Source organism: Staurois parvus, unplaced genomic scaffold, assembly GCF_062004578.1.
Source record: "Staurois parvus isolate SC_StPar_1 unplaced genomic scaffold, SC_StPar_1.0 ptg000794l, whole genome shotgun sequence".
Taxonomy (NCBI): domain Eukaryota; kingdom Metazoa; phylum Chordata; class Amphibia; order Anura; family Ranidae; genus Staurois; species Staurois parvus.
The window spans coordinates 366753-383307 of NW_028318590.1; the positions used below are offsets into that span (position 1 = coordinate 366753).

The 16555-nt window shown below is 43.4% G+C and overlaps 1 protein-coding gene across 1 annotated transcript in view; it reads left to right on the forward strand.

Annotated features, from left to right (window-relative positions):
• CFAP44 (cilia and flagella associated protein 44) overlaps nucleotides 1-16555 on the forward strand; it is a 152920-nt gene that overhangs the window by 127081 nt on the left and 9284 nt on the right. Inside the window, exon 34 of the mRNA XM_089654729.1 lies at nucleotides 2031-2232. Coding sequence (XP_089510855.1) covers nucleotides 2031-2232 — 202 coding nt within the window. The remainder of the gene's footprint in view (nucleotides 1-2030; nucleotides 2233-16555) is intronic.

Genomic DNA, 16555 nt, shown 5'->3' on the forward strand with positions numbered 1-16555 from the left:
TATAAACTGAGAAATGTTTGAAAATTTTGCTTTCCTTTGAATGACTTCATGAATATTTGGTTGTAGTCGCACTGTTTCTGAGAACTGCTGTATATCTGTGTTGCATGGAGTCACCCAACTTCTGGCCCCTGTGATCAGGTATTCCAGCCCAGGATGATTGGACCACATTCCACAGTTCTTCTCTATTTCTTGGTTTTGCCTCAGAAACGGCATTTTTGATGTCACCCCACAAGTTTTCTATTGGATGAAGATCCGGGGATTGGGCGGGCCACTCCATAACGTCCATCTTGTTGGTCTGGAACCAAGATGTTGCACGTTTACTGGTGTGTTTGGGGTCGTTGTCTTGTTGGAACACCCATTTCAAGGGTATTTCCTCTTCAGCATAAGGCAGCATGACCTCTTCAAGTATTCTGATGTATTCAAACTGATCCATGATCCCTGGTATGTGATAAATAGGCCCAACACCGTAGTATGAGAAACATCCCCATATCATGATGCTTGCACCACCATGCTTCACGGTCTTCACAGTGTACTGTGGCTTGAATTCAGTGTTTGGGGGTCGTCTGACAAACTGTCTCCGCCCACTAGACCCAAAAAGAACAATCTTACTTTCATCAGTCCACAAAATGTTGCACCATTTCTCTTTAGGCCGGTCAATGTGCTCTTTGGCAGATTGTAACCTCTTCAGCACGTCTTTTTCCCAACAGTGGGACTTTGCGGGGACTTCTTGCAGATAGCTTGGCTTCACATCGGCGTCTTCTAATTGTAACAGTCCTCACAGGGAACGTCACACCTTCTTTCATCTTCCTGGAGCTGATTGTTGGCTGAGTCCGCCCCATTTTGGCTATTCTTCTATCCATTCCAATGGTAGTTTTTCGCTTTCTTCCACGTCTTTCAGGTTTTGGTTGCCATTTTAAAGCATTTGCGATCATTTTAGCTGAGCAGCCGATCATTTTCTGCACTTCTTTATATGTTTTCCCCTCTCCAATCAACTTTTTAATCAAGGTACGCCGTTCTTCTGAACAATGTCTGGAACGACCCATTTTCCTCAGAATTTCAGAGAGAAATGCACTGTAACCAGCATGTACAACATTTGCTGCCTTCCTTCCTTAAATAAGGGCAATAATTGCCACCTGTTTTTCAAAGAATGAATGACGTCACTAATAGAACTCCACACGGCTATTATTGTGAACACGCCCCTTTCAATGAGTGATTCAATGACACAGAATCAGCAGCATGCATGTCATGACTGTTGGGTCTGTTGGATTTCTATTACTCTACTACACCTGCTAGGAAATTATTTGCCATGTAGAAATATCATTTCCACCAAAAACAGTGATTGATCCGGTTAGTGATGTCTGACTGCTATTATTTTGAACACACCTGTATAAATGTGAGTTCCACTTCTGCCTGGCAGTACTCGGGTCATTGGTTTGAATCCCAACCATGGCACCACCTGCCTGGAGTTTGCATGTTCTCCCTGTGCCTGTGTGGGTTTCCTCCGGGTACTACAGTTTCCTCCCACACTCCAAAGACATGCTGGGAGGTTAATTGGTTCCTGTCTAAATTGGCCCTAGTATGTGTATGTATGAATATGAGTTAGGGACCTTAGATTGTACGCCCCTTGAGGGTTAGGGACCTTAGATTGTACGCCCCTTGAGGGTTAGGGACCTTAGATTGTACACCCCTTGAGGGTTAGGGATCTTAGATTGTACGCTCCTTGAGGGTTAGGGACCTTAGACTGTACGCCCCTTGAGGGTTAGGGACCTTAGATTGTACGCCCCTTGAGGGTTAGGGACTGATGTGAATGTACAATATATATGTAAAGTGCTGCGTAAATTGATGGCGCTATATAAGTACCTGAAACAAAAAATAAATAAAATGTATTTAAATTGTACTTTTCATATGAGTCCCTCAGGAGCCATGTAGTAGTCACACCCTTTGCAACCCCTGTACGTTCTCCCCGATGTGCTTGCTTGTCATGAGATATTCCCCCATTAAATGAGTTACTTTGTGTGTCCTTTGTTCAGGTTGACTACATGATCAATGGGGAGATTCCTACTGACCTGTCCCAGGCCCTGGTCTTCACCAACCATTCCTTGGAGAGTCTGCAGCAACGCATCAAAGAGTTACAGCTGGAGAAGGTGGAGAAGAGGGAGCTGTATAAGCAGGCCAGAGAGCAGCACAAGCAGCTGATCCGAGAACGCAAGGAGATGGAGGTCAAAATCGAGGGTGAGTTCTGGAGGTACAGATGGTAGAGATACAATGATCCACTCTCAGGTCTGAAGAGCCACAACCAGGGGCAGACTGATAACTCATGGGGCCCCTGGGCAATAGGGGATCATGGGGCCCCTGTGTCCTTGCCCAAACTCAAAAAGCCAATGAAAAAGGTACCAGGGGCATCTCATGGGGCCCCATACTGACCCCGGGCCCTCGGGGAGTGCCCAAGTTTACAAATGGTGAGTCCGCCCCTGGCCACAACAAAACTTAAGGGCAAACCCAGATTTTCGTTTGCATGAAAGTTATGAAAATTGGTTCCTCAGAACATTCTGTCTCGCCAATACTTTTTTTGTAGCCCTTAAATTTTCATTCAGATGTGCTATTTCAGGGGAATCCCAGATGTATTAAACAGGTTCCAATATGTATGATTTTTTGAGAATTTTTCTGTCCTGCTCCTTCAAATTTTCTCGTCACCATAGTCCAATGAATGCTGATTTGACCCCAGGAACGGTTAGAAAATTGAATGAATGTTCTAAACATGAAAATTGTTTATGGAATTTCTACTGGTGGATGGCCATCTTAACTCTTTGACCAAAACTTTTCAGTGATCAGCGGTATTCAGGGATTGGATGTTGAGATGTTGAGAATTGTAACGGAACCGGACCCCGACTGCACTAGGGTATTTGTTAGAATACCGCTTCCCTGTCAAAACACCGTCCACGGACCCCACCGCTGGCCATACAAGACTAGACAACACCAGTCTTGTATTAAACCAGGAAATAGACGGCTTTATCATAGACACAAGATATATACATTCAAGAGAACAATTCTCCCCTCCCTGCATAAGGACACAGGGCGGGGCAAACCACATCTAGCAACAAGAAACACATCAGCAGACACCCCTCCACCAAACCAATACACAAACACATACAGTTGTGTTCAAAATTATAGCAGTCAGACATCACTAACCGGATCAATCACTGTTTTTGGTGGAAATGATATTTCTACATGGCAAATAATTTCCTAGCAGGTGTAGTAGAGTCATAGAAATCCAACAGACCCAACAGTCATGACATGCATGCTGCTGATTCTGTGTCATTGAATTACTCATTGAAGGGCGTGTTCAATATACTAGCCGTGTGGAGTTCTATTAGTGAGGTCATTCATTCTTTGAAAAACAGGTGGCAATTATTGCCCTTATTTAAGGAAGGAAGGCAGCAAATGTTGTCCATGCTGGTTACAGTGCATTTCTCTCTGAAATTCTGAGGAAAATGGGTCGTTCCAGACATTGTTCAGAAGAACAGCGTACCTTGATTAAAAAGTTGATTGGAGAGGGGAAAACATATAAAGAAGTGCAGAAAATGATCGGCTGCTCAGCTAAAATGATGGCAAATGCTTTAAAATGGCAACCAAAACCTGAAAGACGTGGAAGAAAGCGAAAAACTACCATTGGAATGGATAGAAGAATAGCCAAAATGGCGCGGACTCAGCCAACAATCAGCTCCAGGAAGATGAAAGAAGGTGTGACGTTCCCTGTGAGGACTGTTACAATTAGAAGACGCCGATGTGAAGCCAAGCTATCTGCAAGAAGTCCCCGCAAAGTCCCACTGTTGGGAAAAAAACATGTGCTGAAGAGGTTACAATCTGCCAAAGAGCACATTGACTGGCCTAAAGAGAAATGGGGCAACATTTTGTGGACTGATGGAAGTAAGATTGTTCTTTTTGGGTCTAGTGGGCGGAGACAGTTTGTCAGACGACCCCCAAACACTGAATTCAAGCCACAGTACACTGTGATGACCGTGAAGCATGCTGGTGCAAGCATCATGATATGGGGATGTTTCTCATACTACGGTGTTGGGCCTATTTATCGCATACCAGGGATCATGGATCAGTTTGAATACATCAGAATACTTGAAGAGGTCATGCTGCCTTATGCTGAAGAGGAAATGCCCTTGAAATGGGTGTTCCAAGACAACGACCCCAAACACACCAGTAAACGTGCAACATCTTGGTTCCAGACCAACAAGATGGACGTTATGGAGTGGCCAGCCCAATCCCCGGATCTTCATCCAATAGAAAACTTGTGGGGTGACATCAAAAATGCCGTTTCTGAGGCAAAACCAAGAAATAGAGAAGAACTGTGGAATGTGGTCCAATCATCCTGGGCTGGAATACCTGATCACAGGGGCCAGAAGTTGGGTGACTCCATGCAACACAGATGTACAGCAGTTCTCAGAAACAGTGCGACTACAACCAAATATTCATGAAGTCATTCAAAGGAAAGCAAAATCTTCAAACATTTCTCAGTTTATATAGTGAATGTTTGAGTTTGTAAAGAAGAATACAAACACGGCCATTTTTTTGAACCGTCTAATATTCACTTTTCTTCCATTTTTTTAGAGGAACAACACAAATTTGATGTATTTTTCTTCATGTTGTGATTTGGAATAGAATGTGTCGTGTTCCCAATGCATTTGTGTGGATGGAAATAAAAGGATTAGAAGGATTTTCAGCTTTATTCACTTTTTTCAACACACTGCTATTTTTCTGAACACAACTGTACATCCCATAATAGTTTGCTCCCAAGCAAGACACACAATAGAACAATGGGATGCAACCATATGGCATTAAACAATCCACAACCCCCACCTATCTCCTAGACATGTCTACACAATATCAGGACATATCACTCTGCACCCCTAACAGGCACAGGGTGACTACACATAAGAGGGATATGGGGAGCTGGGACAGGGGTCTCCCCATCCTTCCAAAGTGAGCTGTATTCCATGGGCCCCCCACCCAAAGTCACTCCCGTCACAAGAATCACATAGGTAGGCCAAAGATTATTCAATTTTCTTTTTGCAGTCAGTGTTGATGGGGGAATCCCTCTTGCTGATTTATTGTGTTCTTCTAGCGAGGAGCCCTCTCTGCCGGCAGAACACATGGAGCTAAAGCTGCCAGCGGTGATCATATGGAAAAAAATCTGACAAGCCGGTTGTACTTAAGTCAATCTATGGATTGACTTCAGCACAACCAGCCTGCCCATACATGGATCGAATCTCTGCCTGTCCTTGCTGAACTGACTGAAATTTGTTCCATCTATGGCTGGCTTTACTGGCAGATCCGAAAGATCAATTTGCTGAGCAGATTTGGGAAGAGGGCAACATCTGCTAGAAATTGCACATCCTTGCCTATGGGTGAAGCTGTCCTTGGATGGATTAATACTTCCCCGCATCCCCCCATCCATTTGTTCTGTGCTGCTGCCCCGCCACAATTAACTGGTATGTCCATACAGTGAAGGAAGTGCCTTGTCGGCGTAGTGTGTTACTAGTGTGTGGTGACTGTGGTCCCAGCTGCCTGGAGATCATTGACAAGATCCTCACGTGTAGTTCTGGGATGATTCCTCACTGTTCTCATGATCATTGACACTCCACGAGGTGAGATCTTGCATGGTGCACCAGACCTAGGGAGACTGACACTTGTTTTGTGTTTCTTCCATTTGTGAATGATTGCACCAACTGTTGTCACCTTCTCACCAAGCTGCTTGGCCATAGTTTGGTAGCCCAGTCCAGCCTTGTGTAGGTCTACCATCTTGTCCCTGACATCCTTGGACAGCTCTTTGGTCTTTGCCATGGTGGAGAGTTTGGAATCTGATGGTTTGATTGCTCCTGTGGACAGGTGTCTTTTATACAGCTAACACAATGAGATTAGCAGCACTCCCTTTAAGAGACTGCTTCTAATCTCAGCTTGTTACCTGTATGAAAGACACCTGGGAGCCAGAAATCCTGCTGAATGATAGGGGATCAAATCCTTCTTTCCCTCATGAACATGCAGATCAGTCATCATTTGTTAGACGCATTTCTGCTGAATTTGTTGTTGTATTCTGTCTCTCAGTGTTACACCGAACATTCCATTGTTAGACCGATCATTTCTTTGTGAGGGGCGAACATTCAAAATCAGCCGGGGATCAAATACGCATTTCCTTCACTGTATATTGCTCAAATTTCATCCAATTCCCATGAATTATATAAATATACAAAATAGTGTGCAGGTAAAAACAGCTAATAAACCAATACATCTGTTGTCACTAGAGATGAGCGAAGAAATGAAAAATTCGATTCGGCTGATTCGGCGAATTCCAGTGTGAAATTCGATTCGATGCGAATTTCTCCGCTACGAAGATGACTTATTTAAAGGGTTTCTAGGCTTCAGAGAGCCTTTAAATTAGTGCAGAACACTGTACCTTTAATTTAAATGCCCTTGGAGATGAGGAAGGAGAAGGAGAAGGAGAAGGATGAGGAGAAGGAGAAGGATGAGAAGAAGGAGAAGGAGAAGGATGAGAAGAAGGAGAAGGATGAGAAGAAGGAGAAGGATGAGAAGAAGGAGAAGGAGAAGGATGAGAAGAAGGAGAAGGAGAAGGATGAGAAGAAGGAGAAGGAGAAGGATGAGAAGAAGGAGAAGGATGAGAAGAAGGAGAAGGATGAGAAGGAGAAGGATGAGAAGGAGAAGGATGAGAAGGAGAAGGATGAGAAGGAGAAGGATGAGAAGAAGAAGGCTGAGAATAAGGAGAAGGATGAGAAGAAGGAGAAGGAGAAGGATGAGAAGAAGGAGAAGGATGAGAAGAAGGAGAAGGAGAAGGATGAGAAGAAAGAGAAGGATGAGAAGGAGAAGGATGAGAAGAAGAAGGATGAGAAGAAGAAGGATGAGAAGAACGAAAAGGATGAGAAGAAGAAGGATGAGAAGAAGGAGAAGGATGAGAAGAAGGAGAAGGATGATAAGAAGGAGAAGGAAGAGAAGAAGGAGAAGGAGAAGGATGAGAAGAAGGAGAAGGATGAGAAGAAGGAGAAGGATGAGAAGAAGGAGAAGGATGAGAAGAAGGAGAAGGATGAGAAGAAGGAGAAGGAGAAGGATGAGAAGAAGGAGAAGGATGAGAAGAAGAAGGATGAGAAGAAGGATGAGAAGAAGGAGGAGAAGGATGAGAAGAAGGAGAAGGATGAGAAGAAGGAGAAGGAAGAGAAGAAGGAGAAGGAGAAGGATGAGAAGGAGAAGGATGAGAAGAAGGAGAAGGATGAGAAGAAGGAGAAGGATGAGAAGAAGGAGAAGGAGAAGGATGAGAAGAAGGAGAAGGATGAGAAGAAGAAGGATGAGAAGAAGGATGAGAAGGATGAGAAGAAGGAGAAGGATGAGAAGAAGGAGAATGATGAGAAGAAGGAGAAGAAGGAGAAGGATGAGAAGAAGGAGAAGGATGAGAAGAAGGAGAAGGATGAGAAGAAGGAGAAGGATGAGAAGAAGGAGAAGGAGAAGGATGAGAAGAAAAAGGATGAGGAGAAGGAGAAGGATGAGAAGAAGGAGAAGGATGAGAAGGAGAAGGAGAAGGATGAGAAGAAGGAGAAGGAGAAGGATGAGAAGAAGGAGAAGGAGAAGGATGAGAAGAAGGAGAAAGATGAGAAGAAGGAGAAGGATGAGAAGGAGAAGGAGAAGGATGAGAAGGAGAAGGATGAGAAGAAGGAGAAGGAGAAGGATGAGAAGAAGGAGAAGGAGAAGGATGAGAAGAAGGAGAAGGATGAGAAGAAGGATGAGCAGAAGGAGAAGGATGAGAAGAAGGAGAAGGATGAGAAGAAGGAGAAGGATGAGAAGAAGGATGAGAAGAAGGATGAGAAGAAGGAGAAGGATGAGAAGAAGGACAGTTCTGTGACAGTTTCTGTCTATTTCTGACAGTTCTGGGACATTCACTCCATACAGCGGTTTCAACCGCTGTATGGAGGGAATGTCATAGAACTGTCAGAAATAGACTATTAATGACAGTTCTGGGACTGTCCTTCCATGCAGCGGTTGAAACATTGTATGTATTTGTTTCCATAAATGGATCCATTTATGGAAACAAATACATACAATGTTTCAACCGCTGCATGGAAGGACAGTCCCAGAACTGTCATTAATAGTCTATTTCTGACAGTTCCATGACATTCCCTCCATACAACGGTTAAAACAGCTGTATGGAGTGAATGTCCCAGAACTGTCATAAATAGTCTATTTCTGATAGATCTGGGACATTCACTTCATACAGCTGTTTTAACCGCTGTATGGAGGGAATGTCATGGAACTGTCAGAAATAGACTATTAATGACAGTTCTGGGACTGTCCTTCCATGCAGCGGTTGAAACATTGTATGTATTTGTTTCCATAAATGGATCCATTTATGGAAACAAATACATACAATGTTTCAACCGCTGCATTGAAGGACAGTCCCACAACTGTCATTAATAGTCTATTTCTGACAGTTCCATGACATTCCCTCCATACAGCGGTTAAAACAGCTGTATGCAGTGAATGTCCCAGAACTGTCATAAATAGTCTATTTCTGATAGATCTGGGACATTCACTCCATACAGCTGTTTTAACCGCTGTATGGAGGGAATGTCATGGAACTGTCAGAAATAGACTATTAATGACAGTTGTGGGACTGTCCTTCCATACAGCGGTTGAAACATTGTATGTATTTGTTTCCATAAATGGATCCATTTATGGAAACAAATACATACAATGTTTCAACCGCTGCATTGAAGGACAGTCCCAGAACTGTCATTAATAGTCTATTTCTGACAGTTCCATGACATTCCCTCCATACAGCGGTTAAAACAGCTGTATGCAGTGAATGTCCCAGAACTGTCATAAATAGTCTATTTCTGACAGTTCTGGGACATTCACTCCATACAGCGGTTTCCGGCAAAAAGTGTATGTGCAGAGTTCCTCTATTCTGCAGATACACTTAGAGGAGCTCTGCAGATACACTTAGAGGAGCTCTGCACATACACTTTTTTCCGGTTTGGAATTATTCTTATTTTCATCCTACTTCTTCTTCTTCTTCTTCATCCTCATCCTCATCCTCTTCTTCTTCTGAGGATGAGGATGAAGAAGAAGAAGAAGAAGAAGAAGAAGTAGGATGAAAATAAGATTAATTCCAAGCCGGCAAAAAGTGTATGTGCAGAGTTCCTCTATTTCTGACAGTTCTCTCACAGCTTCTTCACATGTACAGCGGTTGAAACATCTGTATCCTAAATGGAAACTAATAGATACAATTTGTATCTATTAGTTTCCATTTAGGATACAGATATTTCAACCGCTGTACATGTGAAGAAGCTGTGAGAGAACTGTCAGAAATAGAGGAACTCTGCACATACACTTTTTGCCGGCTTGGAATTATTCTTCTTTTCATTCTTCTTCTTCTTCCTCATCCTCATCCTCATCCTCATCCTCTTCTTCTGAGGATGAGGATGAAGAAGAAGAAGAAGAAGAAGAAGTAGGATGAAAAGAAGAATAATTCCAAGCCAGCAAAAAGTGTATGTGCAGAGTTCCTCTATTCTGCAGATACACTTAGAGGAGCTCTGCAGATACACTTAGAGGAGCTCTGCACATACACTTTTTGCCGGCTTGGAATTAATCTTATTTTCATCCTACTTCTTCTTCTTCTTCTTCTTCTTCTTCTTCATCCTCATCCTCAGAAGAAGAAGAGGATGAGGATGAGGATGAAGAAGAAGAAGAAGAAGTAGGATGAAAATAAGAATAATTCCAAACCGGAAAAAAGTGTATGTGCAGAGCTCCTCTAAGTGTATCTGCAGAGCTCCTCTAAGTGTATCTGCAGAATAGAGGAACTCTGCACATACACTTTTTGCCGGAAACCGCTGTATGGAGTGAATGTCCCAGAACTGTCAGAAATAGACTATTTATGACAGTTCTGGGACATTCACTGCATACAGCTGTTTTAACCGCTGTATGGAGGGAATGTCATGGAACTGTCAGAAATAGACTATTAATGACAGTTCTGGGACTGTCCTTCAATGTAGCGGTTGAAACATTGTATGTATTTGTTTCCATAAATGGATCCATTTATGGAAACAAATACATACAATGTTTCAACCGCTGTATGGAAGGACAGTCCCACAACTGTCATTAATAGTCTATTTCTGACAGTTCCATGACATTCCCTCCATACAGCGGTTAAAACAGCTGTATGGAGTGAATGTCCCAGATCTATCAGAAATAGACTATTTATGACAGTTCTGGGACATTCACTCCATACAGCTGTTTTAACCGTTGTATGGAGGGAATGTCATGGAACTGTCAGAAATAGACTATTAATGACAGTTGTGGGACTGTCCTTCCATACAGCGGTTGAAACATTGTATGTATTTGTTTCCATAAATGGATCCATTTATGGAAACAAATACATACAATGTTTCAACCGCTGTATGGAAGGACAGTCCCAGAACTGTCATTAATAGTCTATTTCTGACAGTTCCATGACATTCCCTCCATACAGCGGTTAAAACAGCTGTATGGAGTGAATGTCCCAGATCTATCAGAAATAGACTATTTATGACAGTTCTGGGACATTCACTGCATACAGCTGTTTTAACCGCTGTATGGAGGGAATGTCATGGAACTGTCAGAAATAGACTATTAATGACAGTTGTGGGACTGTCCTTCAATGCAGCGGTTGAAACATTGTATGTATTTGTTTCCATAAATGGATCCATTTATGGAAACAAATACATACAATGTTTCAACCGCTGCATGGAAGGACAGTCCCAGAACTGTCATTAATAGTCTATTTCTGACAGTTCCATGACATTCCCTCCATACAGCGGTTAAAATAGCTGTATGGAGTGAATGTCCCAGATCTATCAGAAATAGACTATTTATGACAGTTCTGGGACATTCACTGCATACAGCTGTTTTAACCGCTGTATGGAGGGAATGTCATGGAACTGTCAGAAATAGACTATTAATGACAGTTCTGGGACTGTCCTTCAATGCAGCGGTTGAAACATTGTATGTATTTGTTTCCATAAATGGATCCATTTATGGAAACAAATACATACAATGTTTCAACCGCTGCATGGAAGGACAGTCCCAGAACTGTCATTAATAGTCTATTTCTGACAGTTCCATGACATTCCCTCCATACAGCGGTTAAAACAGCTGTATGGAGTGAATGTCCCAGATCTATCAGAAATAGACTATTTATGACAGTTCTGGGACATTCACTGCATACAGCTGTTTTAACCGCTGTATGGAGGGAATGTCATGGAACTGTCAGAAATAGACTATTAATGACAGTTCTGGGACTGTCCTTCCATGCAGCGGTTGAAACATTGTATGTATTTGTTTCCATAAATGGATCCATTTATGGAAACAAATACATACAATGTTTCAACCGCTGCATGGAAGGACAGTCCCAGAACTGTCATTAATAGTCTATTTCTGACAGTTCTATGACATTCCCTCCATACAGCGGTTGAAACCGCTGTATGGAGTGAATGTCCCAGAACTGTCAGAAATAGACAGAAACTGTCACAGAACTGTCCTTCTTCTCATCCTTCTCCTTCTTCTCATCCTTCTTCTCATCCTTCTTCTCATCCTTCTCCTTCTTCTCATCCTTCTCCTTCTTCTCATCCTTCTCCTTCTGCTCATCCTTCTTCTCATCCTTCTCCTTCTTCTCATCCTTCTCCTTCTCCTTCTTCTCATCCTTCTCCTTCTCCTTCTTCTCATCCTTCTCCTTCTCATCCTTCTCCTTCTCCTTCTCATCCTTCTCCTTCTTCTCATCTTTCTCCTTCTTCTCATCCTTCTCCTTCTCCTTCTTCTCATCCTTCTCCTTCTCCTTCTCATCCTTCTCCTTCTTCTCATCCTTCTCCTTCTCCTCATCCTTTTTCTTCTCATCCTTCTCCTTCTCCTTCTTCTCATCCTTCTCCTTCTTCTCATCCTTCTCCTTCTTCTCATCCTTCTCCTTCTTCTCATCCTTCTCCTTCTTCTCCTTCTTCTCATCATTCTCCTTCTTCTCATCCTTCTCCTTCTTCTCATCCTTCTCATCCTTCTTCTCATCCTTCTTCTTCTCATCCTTCTCCTTCTTCTCATCCTTCTCCTTCTCCTTCTTCTCATCCTTCTCCTTCTTCTCATCCTTCTCCTTCTTCTCATCCTTCTCCTTCTTCTCATCCTTCTCCTTCTCATCCTTCTCCTTCTCCTTCTTCTCTTCCTTCTCCTTCTTCTCATCCTTCTCCTTCTTCTCATCCTTCTTCTTCTCATCCTTCTCCTCCTTCTTCTCATCCTTCTTCTCATCCTTCTTCTTCTCATCCTTCTCCTTCTTCTCATCCTTCTCCTTCTCCTTCTTCTCATCCTTCTCCTTCTTCTCATCCTTCTCCTTCTTCTCATCCTTCTCCTTCTTCTCATCCTTCTCCTTCTTCTCATCCTTCTCCTTCTCCTTCTTCTCTTCCTTCTCCTTCTTATCATCCTTCTCCTTCTTCTCATCATTCTCCTTCTTCTCATCCTTCTCCTTCTTCTCATCCTTCTTCTTCTCATCCTTTTCGTTCTTCTCATCCTTCTTCTTCTCATCCTTCTTCTTCTCATCCTTCTCCTTCTCCTTCTTCTCATCCTTCTCCTTCTCCTTCTTCTCATCCTTCTCCTTCTTCTCATCCTTCTCCTTCTCCTTCTTCTCATCCTTCTCCTTATTCTCAGCCTTCTTCTTCTCATCCTTCTCCTTCTCATCCTTCTCCTTCTCATCCTTCTCCTTCTTCTCATCCTTCTCCTTCTTCTCATCCTTCTCCTTCTCCTTCTTCTCATCCTTCTCCTTCTCCTTCTTCTCATCCTTCTCCTTCTCCTTCTTCTCATCCTTCTCCTTCTTCTCATCCTTCTCCTTCTTCTCATCCTTCTCCTTCTCCTTCTTCTCATCCTTCTCCTTCTCCTTCTTCTCATCCTTCTCCTTCTCCTTCTCCTTCCTCATCTCCAAGGGCATTTAAATTAAAGGTACAGTGTTCTGCACTAATTTAAAGGCTCTCTGAAGCCTAGAAACCCTTTAAATAAGTCATCTTCGTAGCGGAGAAATTCGCATCGAATCGAATTTCACACTGGAATTCGCCGAATCAGCCGAATCGAATTTTTCATTTCTTCGCTCATCTCTATATATCATCATAAAATAATGGAAAAAAATATACCCAGTCAATAGTGAATCAGTGAAAAAAAAAAAGCATGTGGAAGAAAAAAGTCTTCAGTCTTGAAAAATTAAAAGCAACCATTTCTACTCATATAATATACACTATACAACAAAAGAGTGCACATCCACTTCCATTGATATAGGGAACAGTTAGCCAGACACCAATAGACACTGCTTACATACACCACCCATAAAACGAGCCAAACGGGTAGACGTGATGACGTCACTCTGTAACTCCACCCTTACGTGTTGCGTCCCATTATCATCAGCGGGTCCCTGTGAAGTCTTAAAGTTATTTTTTGCATGGACACTTTTTGTTCACATATTTTAGATTCCTATGAATTGGCGGAAATTCAAGCCATTGATGGTCGTGCTGACACCACACAGATAAAGTTTGAGAAATTGAAGGAGCTGAGTGGGAAAAAAAGTTGTCTGAGCAGTGATGTCAGCCAATCAGTGGATGGGAGACTCTCCTAACAGCAGTAGATTCATCCATACACTGTATGTAATGTGGATGGGGAAATCTATGGATTCAACCCAGCTGAAATCTTCGTGTATGGCCAGCTTTAGTATTAAAGTGGATCTAAATCCAAGAACAATAATGTCATATATTGCAGCTTACCAGTTATTAGATGTGGTGGCTGCTTTCATTTTCCTTTTTGGGCTTGATTCTGCCAGTAACAGATTTCCTGTCCGAAGGTGACAATGCTCACTCACTGCACTGTATCAATGGAGGAGCAACGTTGCCACTAGAGGGCAGGAAGTGTGTGAGGACTACGGAACACCTCCCACTCTCCTCATTTATATAACATACAGTGACATTTTTGTAGTTCACAGAAAGATAAAGATAAAATGAGATAAAACTGCAGAGCATTAAGGACACCACTGGATTTCTGGCAGGATCAACCATTATGTGCAGGCACAGCAAATACAAGTATGGGCCGGGGCAGCAGTCTGGAACGTTTTATTATACGTGGGAATGTGTTAATGACAGCAATCTGATGTGTGCGGTTTGTGTGCTACAACAGTCACCCTGCCTCCCTCGGCCTCAGCCTATGTATGTGGAGATTCAACCCTTGTTCCTGGGACCCTGAGGCAGAGGTGTCCGTAGGGTTGGTGTCACCCAGTGAGGTAACACTTGGCGACACCCGCTCCGATGATCCTTGCAGGATGGATCAGATCTGTGGATTGAGCACAATGGATCGGACTCCGATCCATTATGCTCCCCAATCCGCAGACCCCGTATAGGTTGAATGCCGACGATCCCTGCAGGCAGGGGCAGACTGACCATTTGGAAACTCGGGCATTGCCCGAGGGCCCAGGGTCAGTAGGGGGCCCCATGAGATGCCCCTGGTACCTTTTTCATAGGCTTTTTTGAGTTTGGGCAAGGACACAGGGGCCCCATGATGCCCTATTGCCCGGGGGCCCCATGAGTTGTCAGTCCGCCCCTGTCTGCAGGATGGTTCGGATCTGTGGATTGAGCATAATGGGTCAGAGTCCGATCCATTATGCTCCCCAATCCGCAGATCCAATCCATCCTGCGGGGTTCGTCGGCTTTCTTTACAACTTACCTTTTCGTGGAGCGGGTCCGGTGTCACCCCGTATAGGTTGCATGGCGACGATCCCCGCAGGATGGTTCGGATCTGCGGATTGGGGAGCATAATGGATCGGACTCAACCCATGTGGAACCGTAGTACTAAGTGCGTGGATCCACCACACTCCGCGTTGAAGAAAAGCGCGATTGGTGTCACCCCCTCTGACAGGTCTCTTAATCTACTCAAGACCATAAAAAGAGAAAAAATGACGGTTTCCCCTATGTGAGTCTCTAAAGCAGGGGGCTGCAAACTTTTCAAACAAAGGGATGGTTTATGGTCCTTCAGACTTTAAGAGGGCCAGACTGTGGCCAGTGGGGGGTGGAAAATGTTTCAGGCCCAACATCAGTGAGAATAAACATGGCCTCAGGGATGGTGGTCAGTAAGAGGAAGAGTAGTGCCCCATCATTGTTATTAATGGGAGGAATAGTGCCCCATTGTTGGTGTCAGTGAGAAGAATACTGCTTCATATCATTGGGAGGAATAGTGCCCCATTGTTGGTGTCAGTGGGAGGAATACTGCTTCATATCATTGGGAGGAATAGTGCCCCAAGGGCCGGATAAAGGCTAGCAAAGGGCCACAGTTTGGAGACCCCTGCTTTACAGTGTCTAGAGACATTGGAAATATTTTTGGATTTAAAGTTATTAGTATGAAGAAAATATTCTGAAATTCTCACCCTCAAAGGACGGATGGGAGATCCTACATATTGTACACGGCAGGCCCTTTGTTTGAAAAGTTTGGAGCCCCCTGCTTTAGAGACTCACATGGGGGAAACCTTCATTTTTTTCTCTTTTTTCTTGAGCAGATTAAGAGACCTGTCAGAGGGGTTGACACCAATCGCGCTTTACTTCAACGCGGAGTGTGGTGGATCCACGCACTTATACTACGGTTCCACATGGGTTGAATAATAGGATGGATGTCAATTTTTGAAGGAATGATATATGTATGATCATATTTATAGATTGACATAGTGTGTGCCAGGCAATGAGCATTTATTTTGAAGAGGTGAAGTACACCCTTCTGTTTAACCATCCTATTATGTTGTCTTCAGCTCAGGTTGATTCTCCGCATAAGATCAAATAATTAATTGTTTTGCTTCATCAAGTCAACACCTTCCCCACTTTTGTTGGATGGACTGAGATATTATATATGTTGTATTTGGTTTTAATTTTTGTATGCTATGAATAAGGCTCTCGCCGAAACGCGTTAACACTCACAGATCTTGTACTAAGATTTTGTAACCGATCAAGAAACTGGATTAAGAAACTATTGAGTTTCCGGCTCATATTTTGGAAGATATCTTGGCACAAGTGGACGTTTTAGCCTGAGCACCGGCCTTCCATTGTGATTGATTGAGTTACATCTCCAAAATACGTCCGTTCCTAACCCCGGAAACCACTAAGCAACTCATTCACTCCCTCATCATACTACTTGACAACTGTAACTCCCTCCTCACTGGCCTACCTCACCGCATGCTATCCTATTCAGTCGATCCTGAATACTGTGACCAGACTCATCCACCTTACACACCGCTCCGTATCCGCCACCCCCCTTTGTCATTCCCTCCACTGGCTTCCGATTGCCCAACGGATCAAATTCAAAATGCTAACACTGATATACAAAGCTGTCCATCCTACTGCCCCAAACTACATCACCGATCTGATATCCAAATACCACCCAAAACGTACTCTCCGCTCCTCACAAGACCTCCTTCTCTCTAGCTCCCTGGTCTCCTCCCATGCCCGCCTCCAGGACT